The 18395-nt window shown below is 47.4% G+C and overlaps 2 protein-coding genes and 1 pseudogene across 3 annotated transcripts in view; 1 reads left to right on the top strand and 2 right to left on the bottom strand.

Annotated features, from left to right (window-relative positions):
* The window catches only part of LOC143212423 (uncharacterized), a 124651-nt gene that overhangs the window by 55215 nt on the left and 51041 nt on the right, over positions 1 to 18395 (bottom strand). The window contains exon 1 of one of the 2 annotated variants that reach the window (XM_076431253.1): positions 15871 to 16503. The exons of the other annotated variant lie outside the window; for it this stretch is intronic. Within the exon in view, the coding sequence (XP_076287368.1) occupies positions 15871 to 15906 (36 nt within the window). The 5' untranslated portion in view covers positions 15907 to 16503. Of the gene's footprint in view, positions 1 to 15870; positions 16504 to 18395 lie in introns of those variants that run through there. 2 annotated transcript variants of the gene reach the window in all.
* The window catches only part of LOC143212425 (L-lactate dehydrogenase A-like 6A), a 219007-nt gene continuing 202971 nt past the window's right edge, over positions 2360 to 18395 (top strand). Inside the window, exon 1 of the mRNA XM_076431256.1 lies at positions 2360 to 2611. The gene's annotated coding sequence lies outside the window, so the exon portion shown is untranslated. The remainder of the gene's footprint in view (positions 2612 to 18395) is intronic.
* On the bottom strand, positions 18087 to 18206 carry LOC143212491 (5S ribosomal RNA; annotated as a pseudogene).

Raw genomic sequence — 18395 nt, 5'->3', positions numbered from 1 at the left:
TAAAACCAATTGTCCAGATTTATAAATTGTTTCAAAGCTCCAACAAAACAAACGCTGGTATCATTTTTGCTACAATGCTCGTCCATTTGGTACAATGGAGATCTTAAATAAGTCGATACAACAGTTCACGAGTTGCACAGTATTTCGTACGAAGTTAATTACGCAAATATGAAAGCGCAGGAATGATATTTTCCCGGGGGCTCGAGGAACTTGAATCTGGACTACGAGGAAGGGCCACAGCCTCGAGGATTTAATAAGGTAATTGATAACCGAGCCATATTATGAGAAGATATCGTGCGGAAAATTACAAAGTTCTACCGTTCGATTAGCGCAGCATTGTCGTGTGTACGCGTTCGCAAACCTCCCTGAAGCGGGCGCGCTTCGGGGTAGCGATTTTCGGTGAATTTTTGGTATTGCGTACCGATCGGGCTGCAATTACCCCGGGGAACGACGATCGGACACGAGATCAGCCGCGCCTTGAGCTACGAATTTCACACTCGATGTCCCCCAAATTGGAGAAATGTTCGATGATTGCACCCGTTCGCGATTACAATTTGTCCTTCGCGAAAGCCGCGCCGGGTAATCGATTCTGCATCCTGGCAATAAGAAAGTGACCCATGTGGGAACATTCTGAACTTCTGCACCGGACGCTTCGACTGTCGAAGTTACGCAATATCCTCAGCAACGGCGAAAACACTCTAAAAAGAGAGCTTCGATTGTCGTAGTTAAGCAACTTGTTTCCTTTTTTTCGAGAATATCTTCAGCAACGGCGAAAACAATCTGCGAAGGGAACGCGCGGCGTCTCGGTACGGATAAAAAATGACTCGGTGCGTCAAAAGCGTACATTTAAATGTGCATTAAACGTTGAATCGCCTATAGACTGTCGAGACGAGTTTTATGCGAGCATCAGCGTGGACAATGGTGAATTGGATGGGACTCTCGGGCGCAATCCGAGCATGAATGTAACTTTGATGACTTCCTGATTCTCACCCTTGCAGACATTCCGACGGAGCCGCGCGCAAAAATAACACCACGGCCGGTGTCTCAATTAAACGAATCGAATCGCGCGCACCGGAACGCGTCAATTTTTGCCTCTCCATTGTCATGGTTTCCCCGCAAAAAAGAAGTCACTCGTAAAGATCCCCGGGCGCAGGCACCGCATATCCTGGTGTCCCGCGAGACGGGGTGCTTTTGTGTCGAACGAAGGGGGTCCTCGACCGTGATTATGGATGGGCCTTAAGAGCCGATGGGGCCCCGCGGTCGCAGCACAATGGCACGCATTGATCGGCTTAATTACCGTGATATCGGCGTAATTAAAGCTCCGTTGTGCGCCAGGACCCTACTCTTACTCTCTCTTTCTCCCTAACCCTCTCTCGAAGGCGTCGATGAAACCCGTGACTGGACTCCTGGCGTCAGGACTCGATCTCCTTCCTTCTTACTTTCCAGCTCGCTGACCAACACCGTCCTCGTCTCTTCACTCTTCTTTTTTCAATCCCCACGGTCTCTCACCGGTCTCTGTCACTTCCTCGCGCGGCTCGCCAACGCTTTGTTAATAAGCCATTATCCGCGCGACGACGCGCCTTCGACGAATCACCCGGGCCTTACACGCTTCGGCCCCTTTCAATCGCGACCAGATGAAAAAGCGGACCAGCCACCTGGGTCGACGGAAAAATCCCCGAGATATTACGCGGAAACCCTCCAGTCATCCTTCCAATTTTTAGCCGAAGACCCTCTTAATCCTTGAACGGGTATCACGAATCTTTTTCTGACCCGTCGCACGACACACTCGCGGAATATTTCAACACTGAAAGCACTAACGCAATTTATTCAGGTTTCGTGCCAGTTTTGTTTGACTATGTACTTCAATAGAGAAAAGTTCGCTGAAGAAATTTTTTAGAAAACATATTTATAGTAGAATTTTAGTATTTCTGAAAGAACAAATCAGGAGCAAGTAATTTCGACACGTCCGGTAGTTCTAGTGTTAAGCAGTGTGATCATTATGTATCCGCGGCTTTGTTTAGGAGTTATTAACGAAAAACACGGACCAATTAGATTAGCGCGACTTAGACGCGAGTTGGCACAGTCGGCCAATAGACAGTTGGCGCGTGAAGTAAAAAGTTCTGAGCGTTTTTACTTCACCTAATAACTCCTAAACGCGGATAGTTTTTTGGTAAGGAAAATATTGATTGAAATGATCTCAGGACCATCCCATTTGCGGCTTTTGAAGGAATTTTGGAACACCCTGTAGAGCATAAATATTGACAATATTATTGTTCATGTAGGGGCCACGAGATTGTTTCATTTTTCACGCCATGTATGTACAGTTCTGTAATCGCAAAGACAGGACAGTCGCGCATCGTCGGTCATTTTCACGCGAGTCTCGTTCGCGTTCCGTCCGTTTGAAAATTTTCAGTTAGCAACGATCGGTGCAGTTTTCCCAGCAAATTCGAATATCCTAGTGATACATATCGCGCGTCGGGATCGATCGTGGACTGATCTGTGCCTGACGAACAAAGAGAATCGATACCACCCAGACGCCTAACCTCAATCTCACGTCAACGGACGTCAGACCAGTTCCTCCGAGCGGTTCGAAGTGTACGAGTCCCATTCGGTAAGTGACGACAATTCGAAAGCACGCGGATAATTCGAAAATGACTAGGCTAGTATCGCAGGTCGCGCGTCAAACACGTTGGAAAGACCGGGCGAGGTTGATTGATTTGCGATTCTACGCGATCATCGTAACGAGCCGTTCGAAAGTGGTAAACCAGCGAGCCACGACTCGCCAATCTCGTCCCGGTCGGCTCGTTACGTTCGAACGGAACGTATCGTTATAATTACGAGGCGTTGGCGTTTACGAGCGAGGGGATGATGCCTCGTACCAGTTAACTCCCAACATTCTCTTCGGCGGCTTAGTCGTTCCACGTTAGCTCGAACGGTCGGAGTTGTTAACAGATTCGTTAGGTTCGCGGTACGATCGCCTGGAAATTATTCTTCTTAGTTCCGAGTTACACTTCTTAATCCTGGCGATCTCGCCGCGATCGTGTGGCAACTAACGATAATATATTGAACCTTCTTGTCCCGCTAATCAAGACGTACGATGCGATATCGTAATCAAGACGTAACGACAAAAAATGCATTAGTAGAACTCATTCAGGAATTTCAACATAATTCAAAGGAAATGAAGTCTTTTAAATTAAGTAAATAAAAAATGTGCAAATAAAAAAGTTCCTTCACCTTTTTTTTCTACGATCATAACTTCTGACTGAATTCAAATTACATATTAGGTTGTAAAGAAAGACATGCAGGATTTTTGTTCCTTTGTTATAATTGCAATTTTATACTAAGAAATATTTACCTTAATTTAATGAGTTATATGTGTGTCATTTTAAAGCTTGTTTTACGCACTATTTAATTATGCTTTTGATATTTAATTTTATTCAAATTTTTATTAAATTATTTGGCTTATATTTCACGATGTCAAAACGCGATTTTCGCATTATTTTCTCATAGTTCGTTGATATTCCGAGCCGCTTGAGCTTGTGCTTTGCAGCACGCGAAGTCCTGCCACATGCGGCATACTCTCACGACCTGGCCCCGTCAGACTATCATCTTTTTCGGAGTCTGCAACGCCACTTGTTGGGGGAGCACTTCAGCTCAGAAGAAGATATCCGAAAATGTATTGATGATTTCAAAACCAGCAAGCAGGTGGGAAAACGTCATAGAGAATCAGGGTGATTACTTAGAGACGTAATCTTGTGCCTGATTTATGTAATACAATCTTAAATTTGGAAAAATAGGGTCACGAACTCATTTGCACACCTAATATTTACGAACAAGTAGAACGCGAAGAGAGAACCACGCATTCCCCAGCAGGACGAAGCCGGACGGTAGCCGGGGAATTCACGACAAAGACATTTCTTCAAGCAGGCTAACACTTTGATCAAAGTGTTTCGATCTACATTCCGACTGGCTCTGAGGCGGGGAGGGACGCGGCTGTATCCTCTCGCCCACATAAAATAACGCTCGGAGGACAGGAAGTGGTCTGGTTTTCTAGGACAAAGGGCCGCGTCTCCGTTGGCAGAATCGGTGGCTCTTTTCCCACCGATTCTTTCCCGAAACAGTTCCCGACTCGAATTCCTGGCTGCCGCGCCGGCTCGAATCCATCTTGGAGGATTACAGGCAGGAATTCGCGCCCCGTTTCCTTGGGACGAGCGAGAGCGGTGTTCCTCTCTGGCTGTGTCGTTCCGTCGGGTGCCGGGCTTGCTGTCCATTTGCAATTCTGACACAGTTCGCGGCGCGTCTATAGAGGCGGTCCTCCGGTCCCTGTGTATATCGGTGGCCTCTCTGCGGCGACCGTGAAGGAATCTGTCCACGGTTTGAAGGAGGAAGGTGCCGCGAGTGGCGGTAGCGTTGGAATACCAAACGATTCCCGGAAACCGCTCTCGCCACCCTGGCCCGGTTCGCAGCCGGTCTTCCTTCTCCTCAATTTCGTCTTTCTACGTCGTTCGTGTCCCCGTCGCTCGTTTTCGTCGTCGTCTTCGTCGTCGTCTTCGTCGTCCTGGCCCTCCTCCTTGCGGGCCTGTTCGTCGGATCGATGTAGGTCCTCCCGTGGGCCCGTCGAGAGAGTTTTCGACGCGATCCGGACCCAAGGGGGAGGGGGCTGGCCAGTGGCCAGGTTTAAGGGGTCGTTAAGAATGGGTTCGGGGGCCAGGGCCGTATATAACGGATAATTGACAGCCGTTTCGAGGCCGCCGTTTACTTTGCATGGACATTGAATCCGCGCGGCTGCGGGACGAACCGATGGACGGATGGATGGATGGACGAGATGCGAACGAGAGAAAGAGACAAAAAGAGAGAGAGAGAGAAAGAGAGATATGCTCGTTCGACGTCGGCCAAACGAAATTCGGCGGGAACGCAAGGGAGAGGCCCACAGACCAGCTAAAGGAGATACGAGGAAGCTCGGGAACGGTTAAGGGAGGCGCGGTGAAAAGGCAAATGCTCGACGGACTGGCCTCGTAAATTCTTCAATTCCGATGCTCGGAAAGGCATGAACGCGACGCTGACATGCCCGTTGCACTGCCTCCACCCTTCCTCCACGTACAGCAAGGCCGCGAGCACCGATTCGGCTTAATTGCCGGCCGCTGGAAAAACGGACCTGGAACCGGCGCGGCTGCCCGTCTTGTGCGGGCATCGATGTCCCCGGCCGCTGCCGCGCTGCTCATACTTTCGCTTCACTTTTGGCGTAAGCCTTCCGTTCCTCTATCGTTCATGGCCAGCGCCAGCTAGCTTAATCCATCATGTTTTTCGAGCCCATTTAGCTATAAAGAGATTATTGAGAAGCCTCATATGAACAGCAATCCCAGAATTAACTGTTAGACGATAATTTCCAGTAAATGTCAGTAGTCGGATCGTTAAAAACCATGCGGTAACTTTGAAGAGCGTTAACACTAAACCTACTGCCACTAAATATTTTCATTTCACATAATTTCATTTCAAGCACATAAATAAAGCCTTGTCATTTTTCTAAGCTAAAGTATTTTAATCGCTTTTAGCGCTCGGTAGGTTTAGCGTTAATTACGATCCGGAGGAGCCAGTTAAGGCGCCTCTCGGTTCCAAGATTGCAGCCGACAGAGTACACAGTCGGTCCCGCATGAATGTTGACGGAAGACTCGGAGAACGAGCGTTCCCAAGATAAATTGATTCGTGAAGGGTTAAGGAGCGTGCCTTAGGTAAGCCGCGATCAAAGTCGCAGGGAATCAGCCGTACATTTGTTTTCGATTAAGCAGCTTCACGGTCGAACACGTCAGGAACGAGCCGAGAAAGAATTTCTCCGCGGCGAGGATTGCCTGCGCGCTCGGCAACTCGGTGAGAAACGCGACGAGGGGCTGGAAAAAAACGACCCGTTCGAGAGAGAGAGACTCCGTACGAAAGACTTCATCAGCTCTCCTCCTTAATGCGAGGGAGTCGCGCGGCGCTACATGCATCAAGGCACACGCGTGGGGTCTCGCCATCGCGAGCAGCGGGGGTTCGTAATTTGCAACGTAATTTGAAGAGAGAACTTGGTACTTTCACGGGCATCTCCCGGCCGCTCTACCCGCGATTCCTCTAACTGTACGCTGGTTATTTATGTCGTGCGAGTTTCTTACATGGAACACGTCTCCGCCGTTTCATAGTTCGCTTTTTCATTTTGCGATATTCAGGTCCCGTTGCGCATCGCCGCGCAGGAGCTGTTGATTAATCCGCTGGCTCGCGACACCTGCTGCACTTCTCCATTTTTCGACTACGAGTTTTACGATGTCTCGATAGTGGCCTGGCAATTCGCTAGAATTTTTAACCGTTTGTATGACATAATACATAAACAAGGAAAAGGATCAATTTGTTTGGAATTTTGACTTAACGCCACTTTCGAAAACAGAGTTTAGAAGATGGGTGCCTAAAGGGGAAGTTCCGACCAGGCGATAAAGAGCCGTTAAAGGAAATACAGAAAGTGGCGTCCACTCGACTGCGCGAGAGACACAGATGGACATAACTCACCGAAGGATTTTCTGGAAAGAAAGGTGGAAAGCGATCAAGGAGGCGACACGGTTGCATAAGAGCAGGCCAGCGTGGACTCTCACGGGGAAAGATGAACGGTAAATAAATTCCGAGACGCCGCAGGACATTTCCACTTGTCCTAGCGCACGGCGTGGCCGCTCGAAAACAAAGAAGAAAAAACGAGAGAGGAAAATAAACGAGCGTGAACGAGGCGACACGCGATCCAACAAAAATATGCATTTCACCGCGGCGAGTCCGTGGGCTCTCGACAATATGTTAGCAAGATTGGTATCAGCCGGGAGCGATGGAGAGCCGATTCCGCGAAAGAAGGTTGCCCGGAGTCGAGCGAAGTGACTTGTCAAAAGATCTCGGAGACGGTCCCCGGAGGAGGCCCAGGTAATCGATCGCGTGGCTCCGGGCAAGGATTTTTCGGGCCCTCCGGTGTACATAATATACCTGCGCCTTTTTCCGTCCGTTTGTATTTGTCGCCTGCACGCTCAATCTTCCTTTCTCTAGCGACTCGGAGTCGACTTGTCAGCTCGTTTGGCTTACACCGGCTTGGGGGCCACAGATAAAATCCAGTGGCGGCTTAGCCCCATAATGGCACCGCCGCGGAACTTGTCGATGGTCCGCCACGATGTCATAATATTGTGCGCATTGTCCGCGATCCGTCTTAAAATGACCAACCCCTTTCCTCGACTCCGCTATTAGCAGCATTGTGCAAGCTCCCGGGGTCCATTTCGACTCAGCGTCGCGGAAACCAAGATCGATGCGTGCCGGAACCCCAAAAAATATCTCGAATAGAAATTTAACGCTGAAGCTACCACCGCCGGTCAAATGACCGGTTTCTGCTTTCTAAATTATAATTATCCTTTCACTAGAAATTATCATACACATCTTTATAAAGCAACAGATAATGTCAGAAATGAATACGTGTAATTTTTGAAACTGTAAAAGTGAAAGAATTTCTATTGAGAAAGGAAATAAGTTACTACACTTCACTACATTTCACCACACGATTACGCCGAGAGGCTGTTAATTAACAATCGCGTAATGAGTCGGCTCGTTTTTATTGTTTCACGGGGGGACAAGCGAGGAGGAAAAGATGCTATCGGGATCCTGGGAAAGAGGCGACGATCGATCGATTTTTATAGCGGGCGCGCGGCGATTCTTCATTAACAAACACACCGGCGTGTTTCGCGAAAGAACGTTAATTGCTTTGAAGAAAAAAATACGGATTCCCTACGCGTCGAAAAACCAACGAGCCGGCCTCTTTCCTACCGGTCGGCGCACGTCGCGTCGCCGAGACCTCACCAAACGCGTTAATAAATTTCCCCGTAACGAGTTCGACCGCTTTATCAACGTCCTCGAAAAAAAGCAGGAAATGATCAATTTCGTGGAATCACCGGTAGCCTCGGAATTTGTCGATGCGATCCACGAAGGGCAGAGCATCGTCGTCGCGACCAGAATCGCACAATGGCGGATAAGTTGCGTTGTATTAGAGTCATAGACGACCAGTTATAGTAAATCATGCGAAGATACAAGCGCGCATAGTGTAATTAATATGCAAATATGAGAACGAGGGACGCCACCGTTACACTGTCGTCGAAACTTCATCTTAAAAAGGAAATAAAAAATTTCACGCGTAATTAGAATCCCTGTGTGCGCTCGGCGAGGAATAAAAATTATGTATCATAGACTTTTTTCCGGGAGAATTACTCGGTTCCACCGCATCGTAAATCAACTATGCTGTTATACTTAATGCGAACAAGAAGAACGAATTTTAATTCTGTAGCTAAAATTAATGTATCAGAATTTATGCTCGTAATATGCTGTAATATCCTTGCAGCAGCCGCATGCATCATGAAAATGTAAGAACGAGAGACTCTGGGAATCATTAATAATTTTTATGAGGTTCGAGAGAGCCCTTGCAATTAATATCTGGATGCAGAATTAACCGATGCATGCGCTGCGATCGAAGTTCGTTTCCATTCGCGTCGCATGGTTGAAATGTGCAAGGCACATGTCCGAACGACTAGAAAACGATCGAAGGAAAAGGTGGAAGGGGGTCGTCGCCGAGCGAAATAGGAAGAAGCTGACGACGAAGCGGACGAAGAAGAATAGGAGCGAGGAAAGGATGAGTGCAGCGTATAGTAAGCTCCGCGACTACTTTGTCCGTCTGTATATACGTTGAATCATCCGGTCGGTTTCCTTTCACGAGCCGATGGCAGCCGTTCCCGCATCAAAGCCTGTGGTCTCCTCCGAGCAGGCATAATGACTCAATCCGCGATCCACCTTGCCCCCACCCACTCCACCCAACCACGGGAAAGAGATCCTCCGCTTCCCTTCCTCCGAGTTTCTTTCTCCCTCTGCTTCTGACGCCCTCCTTACCCCTCGTTTCTGCCAGGATATTATACGTACAAGGTCCATCCAAAGCCTGGAGACCCGAAACCTGCGGTTTCTCTCGTCACAGTCCACTTCGGAACGCTATGGCCCCTCTCCTCGACATCCGCTGTCTTTAATCATCCCGGTTCCCGCTGTTCGCTTGGCTCTCGCACATCCATCGATTTGTCCCTTGCTTTCAGATTTTTAGCGGTACCGATCACAGAAGAGACAAAGGCTTCCTCTTGATTCAGCTGGAACTTGATCTGTTCCGTAGCTTCCCACAAGAAAGATATTTTCTAGGCTCGTAAAATAATATTTCCATCGTCAAGTTCCATCTTCGAATCGTATTCTTCCGGACAGCATTAATGCTAAACCAGGCTTTCAACGTCCAGAACCGTTCGCATTTTTCATCCCAGCTTTCACCGATCCCATCTTCGTCTCCTGCTCGGGGTGAACGTTACGTGTCCCGCGATTCGTGAGCGGCGCTAACTCAGCCGGTTCGCGTGACGCTCCGCTGTTTGTAACGCCCGGCGACCCCTCCCGTGATTATACCTTATGAATCGGGACCCGCTATGACGAGAGAACACGTCGACGAGACGCGGACGTTCCCGAAGGACCGAAACGAACCGGACGGCCGCGTAAGGTCGGTGGCTGATTGCCAGTCGAGCCGTATCATCCGGTTGAGCCAAGGAGGAAATCTGAGATTGCAGGGTGCGAGTGCTAAAGCTTGCATTTACGCGCCCGCTAAACGCGCCATTCCGCGGCCATTTCGTTCTCCTTGAATTCGAACCGAACCGCGCCAGCGGAGTCCAGAACGCGGAACAACCTGCATTTTCATCGGAGGTTCCAGAAAATGTCCCTCGCTACTTCAAAATAACACAGCTATTCTCTGGTCACCGCTTCACTATGAACAGTCGCGTCTAATTACATTGGTTTGATTCACCTAAGCTTCGCGTCCACTCTGAACTTCTAGTTGCTGGGCCTAGGTAGCCAAACCAATTTGGCTTCGTAGTGAAAACTACGAAGAATCGATGCTTAGGCATCGTCTAAAATAAATTTCGTAGGTAAAGGAGGATGGAGTATGATCCTGCTAGATATAAAACGACTTAATGAGTGCCTGTTGATAGCATCTCGCGATCGTCGTTTAATCCCAACGATGCGAAGTACAGCGGGTTCCGCGAAAGCAAGATTCGGGAACGTGGCGGAAGCGATTAGGCGGTTGGTTACGCACTCATGGGAAATTCTGTCGGAATGCGGTGTCCGTCGCGCGAGAGTCCAGCCATTCGGATTTTTAACGGGGTATCCATAGATTAGATGATACAAAGCGCGCCGTCGAGTGGAAGCTTGTACGTATCACGCGGAGCTTCGGCCCGGCAATTTATTGCTAGGAAACGCAATGATCCAGCGACCCGTGGTGAGGAATCCGAGTAGCGATTACCATACGGCACCATACGCCGGTTATTCACGCGGTGGACCCGTACGATCGGCACCGTGCGACGACCGTATAACCGTGAAATAAGAACCTCCACCCAGCTATCAAAGTAAATGCTCGATGTCTGGTGGACGGAACGAACGGAACGGACGGAGCGGACGCTTCTCGTAAGACAGGAAACTAATGCGCCTATGAATTCCAAGATGGACCTGAATCGAACCCAAGCGGAAGCCTATGCCGACTGTGTGTTTTCCATGTTTTCAGGAAGCCTTCGCTACGGGTTCAAAGGGTCACTGTAAATCACTCTTAATTGCGGAAGGAACGTGTACATGGTCCCACCTGGAAGTCCCTCGCGACTTTCCAACTTTAGTAACTTCGGTTTCGACCGATGTTCGATCTCCTCCTTGGTATTCGCGGTTTTCGTGCTATTCGGACCAACCTTGATCTCTTTGTATCCTGCCACGCTCGTCCGATTTATTATTCTTTACTAGCTGCTCGTAGCGTGCCTATGGCACACCCTCGCAACCAGGCCCTCGCCATAAAATCTCGCTTACACGCAATTTTCTAAGTTATTTTCTCTATGTTAGTGATTTTTGTTAGTGATTCAAATCGTTGTGTCCGTACCGTCATCTAGCAATCGGCGCGCGATCGTCAGACCAAATTGTATCGATCGGAACATACATACATACATACTTTTCTACTTTATTGTATACTCTCCCGAATTTTCCATTTTTCCGGGCAACTTTCCCAATTTTTCTTTCCCTAAAACCTTATTCGGATTATCGCGAACATTTTTTTTCAAGAATTAGCCAAATCGGTCCAGCCGTTCTCAAGTGATGCGCTTACCAACAAACAGCATTTAATTTTTATTTATATAGATTATTCTTGGCTTTGGAGCTTCGACGAAGACCTCGTTTAGATGAGCATTGATTAGTTTAAAAAGTCTCTAAAATGTCTCCGGCGTGACTCCCAAGGAGCACGTTCTAAGCACATTCACGAAGCCCACCTCGAAGTTGGTAATTTTCTTTCATCTAATAGTTCGTTTACAAACATGAATGAAACTAGGTATGTACATGAAACCCAATATCAGTAGAAGATTTCTAAAGGAACAAACAGAAACTGAAGAAGAAGATCCATAAAGATTTTTGTAGTGTATTCCCGGACGAGTGCAGGTCAACGATAAATCTCGATCACAGAGATCCGCGAGTATACAGGAAGCGCCATTACGATGCACATCAGCAAAAAACACGACTGGCACGTTCCACTGCGATCGTGATAGCGTACTCACGTGTCCACCGATACACTCGGCCATCTGAAATAACATTCCCTCGACCGCGAGTTCATCATCCTCCCTCTGAACGGCGCGCAGCGTTAGCCTAACGATCTCTTAGGAGGCCGAAGAATCGGGACATTCAGCGGCTACAATGACCGCTTAATTGAGCGTAAGATATCGAGGTATCGTTCAGGTGCGGTTTCGCCGTTCGAGAGTCCCCCGTCGATAAGGATTCCGTGCTCGAACGTTGACAGTGGAACAGCGCCGAAATGATTCGGCACTTCTGTCACGGGAGGGAATGTGGTTTCGAACCGGTCCACGCGCCACCTTTTCGATCCGCGTAGTCTGTACCGGGTGTTCTACTTGGGTTCATTAGCAGAATAAATTTCCGTCGACGCTGTACCATCCCGATGATACGGTCGTCGACAGGATCCGATGACTTCGACAGGTTGTCTAGTCGTGTTGAACGGTACACGGTACGAGAGGTGTGAACGCTTAGATAAGGAACACGTCTTCTGCGCCGCTTGCACGAGATAGTCGAGTGTCTTTGGGCTTGTAATACTAATAAAATTGTAGCGGTAATGATAACGTCGCTGGGAGATCGGATCCAGCAGGTTCTCCGTTGCTGGATCATCGGTAGAGCACCTTTTCTTGCAAGTAGACTGCGGACTGCGGATCTTTAGGAAATAAGAAATTACGGAAATTAGACAAAAATGGATTTTGTCTTTTCAACGAGTTGAAAACAGCGTGCAGCGGGCATGTCGAACACTTTCACCATCCATTTTCTGATTAATAAATTTTAGAAATGAGAATACATATTTATTGAAGCGTATTGAGTATCGAGTCTTCCCTCGCAGTAATTACAGCGTTCATGTCTGTCTAAATAAATATATTATATAATTTAATCAAAATAAATAAATTAATGAAATTGATTCGCAAAAAGGTGAAATTGACTTGCAGAAGGGTGAATTATGAGTGTAAAACCTATAAATTGTCATCAACAGATTGATGTTTTTGGTCGGGCCGCGTGTTTGACATGCCTGGTGTGCAGTGTGTATATCTAAAATAGAAAATGGGTAGACTTCCAGCCGAGGAACGTTACAAGCATGCGACTGAATCGTTTGAAGGGGTTTGAACGCGACAGATTCGAAGGTATCTTGACCGTCAGCTCGTAACGGAGGAATTCGGACGCTTAAAAAGAGCAACCGGATCGGCTCGAAAGCCTTTATCCGAAAGGATCACCGGGTTACGCAATTCGGTTATTAATTGTCCGCGATGATCCTCGAGGCGACCATCGACCCTGATAAATCGGCCGACAGCGGAGAGGAGATGGATCAATTACCGCGAAAGCATTCGCATGGAAGCCGCGCGGCGCGGCGGCGGACGACATCTGTATTCCGTTCGCAGGGGCCTGCTATATAATAATGGATCGAAGCATTATTATGATTTCAATGGCGTGGCCCACCGATGCGAATCTAGATCGTGCAGCGGCCATTGGTATCTGGGCCACCGATCTTGCCACGGTGATTGATTCTTCGGTATTCATGCGGATCGGCGGGCCGCGATATCATCGTCGTCATCGTGGAACCGCCGCGCTGGCAAGAAAGACACGCCGATTCGAGATACGTGGACCAACCGACGCGCAGAAAACCGTGTCCACTTTCGATCGACGCGATTATCCGAATGCTACCGATTTTCACCCTTGCAGCTTCAATTTGACACTTTACGTGGCTCTTATCCTGTTGTATACAGTCGAATATTGTTTAACACGCACGGTAGTGGGTCTTTCTAGACGAACTAATTGTTAGTAGAAACAAAAATTGCGTTATTGTTCGAAATGTAGGCTGCACTGTACCTTGGGTATGCAGTTTTAATCCTAGGAGAACAGTGGTTCAAAAGTTACGAGTAGACTGCGGATCTTTATGCAATTATGGCTTTTGAAAATTTTCAAAAAATGCTAGGATACAAAATATGACAGAGTTCAGTACGATTTTAATTTATTTCAGATCTAGAAAGAATAGTACCACGGAAAATGAGATTCTATTTTATTCCACTTTCTTAAAGTTCGTCTACAAAAATTGAAAATTGCATAAACATTCGCAGTCTGGTTATGAGCGTTTAAACTTGAGCGATTTTCAGCGTAGACGCTGAGAAACCCAAGCGGCGCAGCGGAGGTGAATACCCTCGTATCATTTATTACGATATACTGTCCGGAGAGGGCAATAAATATCTGCATCCGAAAAGCATGACACTTTGATTGAGTACACGCGATTTCCGAGATTATACGTCTTAGGAAACAGCTTTGAATCACGCGGTTTGGTTGTATGCACTTCTAAAAGCGTTTTAGAGTTTATCAAGGTACATTCGTATTATTGTACGAATTTCTAAAAATTTCCCAGGAATGCTATCTGTGATATGTTTCACATTTTTGAAGTATCGTATACTCATCTCTTAAATAATTAACAAAACTTCACGAACACAGACAAATTGATTCTTTCATTTTACTCCAAAAATGTATGGGGTCCAATTACCCGCCTTCACACGGTTAACATTAAAATAGCGGTGCACAGAGAGAAGGTTAAATAAATATGTCACCCCCGGTATTTTCATTTGATTATAATTATTGCTTAAGTGACCGCTGTTACTCCGTTCTCCCCTATTGTTTCGCGTCACATTATGAAAGCGAGCCCTAGCAGCCAGGCTCTCTCGAGTCTCCTTGACGGCGTGACTGGCGAAGCGAGACGTAATTTTTCAGAGTCCCTCCCCCGCGACGCGGTCGGCGTCGTTTGCGGGGCCCGAACAGAGGTATTGATCGGTGAAATATGGGCCCGCGCTGGTTCCCCCACGCTGCGCCTCTCCTGCCGTCTTAATCAAGATTTCGGCCCGGCGAAATTATCGCTACCGAAACAATAACGCGGAGGGCCCCAGGGACGTTGATGTATGATCTCATCCGGTATCACGGTCCGCAAGCGCGAAACGATTAGGCGATCGGCGAACGACGACGACAACGCTCTGTAATAACGTATCGATGACGCGACGATAAGTCTGTCGACGGCACGGATCGCTACCGTGTCTCTACTATCGAGATCGTTCGTGTCGCTCCGATCGTAATTTGTTGCCGCGCGCTGATAGCCCTACAGCACTTATGTAACACGTAATAACGATATGCCCGCGACGCGGTTAGCTGTCGTGGCTGACGCTTGTTAGAGAGCACATACTTCGTTTTACGATGCTGGCGAAACGAGAGCAAGTGAAACTTCAGGCGGCTCGCTCTCTGCGGTCACCGTTCGCGAAAATAGCCTTCAAACGACACGGCAAACTTGATCTATTCGAGAACTTGATCGCGGGGAATCGGAGTCTTGATCTTGGAGAGAAAGGAGCTTGGAGATTTGCTGGATCGTTATTACGTATTAGACGGCGGATTTTATGCATTTATAACAAAAATGAGCAGGTGAAATTTAAAACAGTAGAAACATTAGATGGATTGAAGAATACTGTTATATTATTTTCAACACATTGAACATATTAAGAGAGAAACTCTACGTCGCTCCAGTTGGTCGAAAATCGGGTAGAAAATTTTTATTTTGCATAAAGTTCCGCTGTCTAGCTGAAGGAGGCCACCTAAATGTGTATCACCTTTATTTTTAATGGCACAAAAAATATTTATGGCATAATTTAAATGGTGTCGAAGGAGGAATATCATAGAGGAACAATTTCTTTTGTCCGGTTATTTTTTCATAGTTTTTTCTAGGTCATCGTTATTCTTTTAGCAGGAAAATTTTTTTTTATTCCATCTTGTTAATGATTTAAGCATATTCCAATGTATTTTTTCAGCCGCTATAAGATGGAAAAAACTATGAAAAAATAACCGGACAAAAAGAAATTGTTCTTCTATGATATTCCTCCTTCGATACCATTTATAAATTATGCCATAAATATTTCTTTTGTGCCATTAAAATTAAAGGAGATATTTAGGTGGCCTCCTTGAGCTGAGACACCCCATATACATACTGGGTCCGTGAACATGTGCAAATTAGTAGAAGTTAAATTTTTACGAATGTGCCCGTGTGATTTTTATCATAGAATTAATTGAAAGTGTGTCTGCGAGAAAAAGGTACATATGTCGCAAGATTTTCAATTTTATTCTGTCGTTGTCGATATCTGTACAGCCTCCGGAGAATACATAATAAACACAAGTTCACTTTCTCTTCTAGAAAATGATGAATGATGCAAAAGTTCTACTCACTCCATAAAATAAATCGTAGTACAATTGAATAAGCATCCGGTGGCTAAAGCGTTGAATGACAACGGAACTCTTTCAGCGTGCAGTTACGGTCGACTCTTTCAGGCGAGACAACGCAAACGCGGCTTCCCCGGGTGCACAACAAACTGGGCTTTCGCAAAATATGAAACAGGAAGTCGCTCGGCGAGTTTTCGATCGGCCGATTCCCCGAAGTCACCACCCGTCCGCAAAAACGAAAAGAGGAGCACAGCTCTCCGGCGAGCGGACCCGATACGAATCGATGCATCGCAGAGGGCCAGTAAAACCGGGGACGCTTAAGAGGCGTCGTTATTCAAAGTACCTCGTTCAAATTAAAAAATCGCATCGATGCCCCGTAAAGAGCGGGACCGAGCATCGGACACGCGCGTCGCGTTCGGCAAACGAGTCGCCGAGTGATCGGCTCTCTCCCGGCGGATGCAAAGTTCGTCGACTTGTCGCGGCGAGGGACGAGCAAGCGAGCGAGCGAGCGAGAGAGCGGTCCCAGGCGTCGATAACGGGCGTTAATTGCGATTAAACGAACTGGATCGGGTCGTTCGCGGGCCCTCCGCGGACTCCGTAGGAAATATAATTAACCCGAGGCGGACGGTCTATGTGTGTGTGTGTACACGGATGTATACGAAGCGATCAGTTAAAAGCGAGAGACGGCCGCATTAAGCGGTAAGCAGCGTGATCAGGGGGCCACGAAACGCAAATCGACGAGCGATGATAATCGCGCGAATAAGACGTCGGGATGCTGGCCGATCGGCCGTCCGCGTTTCGTCTCCCCCTTGAACGCCGTCAGGGAAGAGCTGGGGGAGAGAGAGAGAGAGAATTACAGCGAGAAAGAATTAGAGAGAGAGAGGTAGAGAGGATCGGCTGGGTGGAGACGCGCAAGACCAGCCGAAAGGCTTCGGACGAGGAACGGTGTGTGACAGCGTGTAATCTCGCCTCGGCTTCGAGCCTCGCCGAAATAACAGGTTCCTCTTTCCCTCGTTCACCGCGATCTCCGCTTCCCCTGGCCCTCTTCGAGCATCGTTGCCCCTCTCTGTTGCGTAGACCTCTTCGGCGTCTCTCCTCGAGCTGCGTCGCGACCATGCTCTTATCCTCTCGCGCAAACTTACGATTCCGTGTCGGTAACATTATTAAGCCAACACCAACGACGACGTCGTGGTCATCTTCTTCGTCGTCGGGCCCGGATCATCGTCGGGCGAATTCAGAACCGGATTCTTAATGCTCGCCTCCCGTGCGCCAACTCAGAAACCACTGCGGATACCCTAACGCGGCGATCGCGACGCGATAAGGTCAGCAGTAACGAGTTTATAAAAGTGCACCGTCGATCGTAACGCTCGCGATTCCGGCAGGCAAGTCCCCGACGACTTTGCCGGCTCTTATCTGAGACCGTTCCGCGATCAAAGCTGTCTCGAGACGTTTACAATGTAATGGAGATGCTGGGGATACCGGCTCGACTCGACGGCTGTTACGCTACGCATGAACAGGTCGCGTCCAAGCGATTGTAATTAGTCCGACGGAAGGGGAGATTGAAAATTTGTTACGGGGAATAAGAGGTTTGAAGTGGTAAACGGAGGTTGAGAGATCGGTGTTGGTGAATTTTATGGAGAATCAATTGATTCGCTCTATTTCGTTCCAGACTTTATTCCAGTAAACTGACGATCCAGTAGTGTCGCGTCGTTCTGTGGAAATGATGATAGTTTCTATTGCTTCGCGTGCTTTGCCAGTCACGCGATATGAAAGAGTTTTAGTCTTCTAGGTGAGGTTCTTGCGTTAGAACGATGCAGAGGAAAGTGATCATACCATGGCAAGTTCGTAGTATCGGTAATTCTAATTGTTAACCCGGAGATACGACTAATTGGCAAGCAGCCATAAGCGAGTTAACAATGAACCACAATTTACCAGTCACAGGTATTGATTAGCTCCGCAGTTAATCGAGAAAGTCACGCTCGACGTCCAATCAGTCGAGCAGAACTTGTGTATAATTAGCATTGAATAGTCAATCTTCTGGCAGCGTCGTGTGACAGGAATGTTGAGTTATTTATAATCGACCCTAAAAATGTTTGTATTATACATCGAATACCGAAAGAAAGAGGAACATATTCATAACGAATTGAACATATGTTTCCATCCAATTGATGAACGATTTACAAAAAATAAACAAATTATGAAATGAAACAAATAAAAAAGAGAGCCAACGGCACGTGGTGTTCCCAGGCGGTCACCCATCCAAGTACTGACTACGCTCAACGCTGTTTAACTTCGGTGATCGGACGAGAACCGGTTTATTGCAGCGTGAAATGGTCGTTGGCGATGTTAACAAATTCAGAACTGAATGAAATTGTATCTAACGATACAAAAACAATGTCTTCTATCAAGCTCCTTCTTGGGAACAACGAAAAATCCTATGATTCTAATTCGTTCATGCTCCAAATTATAATGATGGTCTATAGTTACTTCTACTATTATTATCCGAGAATTCAGCTCCACTAAATTCAACA

The sequence above is a fragment of the Lasioglossum baleicum genome, chromosome 9 (genome assembly GCF_051020765.1).
Source record: "Lasioglossum baleicum chromosome 9, iyLasBale1, whole genome shotgun sequence".
NCBI classification, from domain to species: domain Eukaryota; kingdom Metazoa; phylum Arthropoda; class Insecta; order Hymenoptera; family Halictidae; genus Lasioglossum; species Lasioglossum baleicum.
This window is presented reverse-complemented; position numbering and strand designations above follow the sequence as displayed.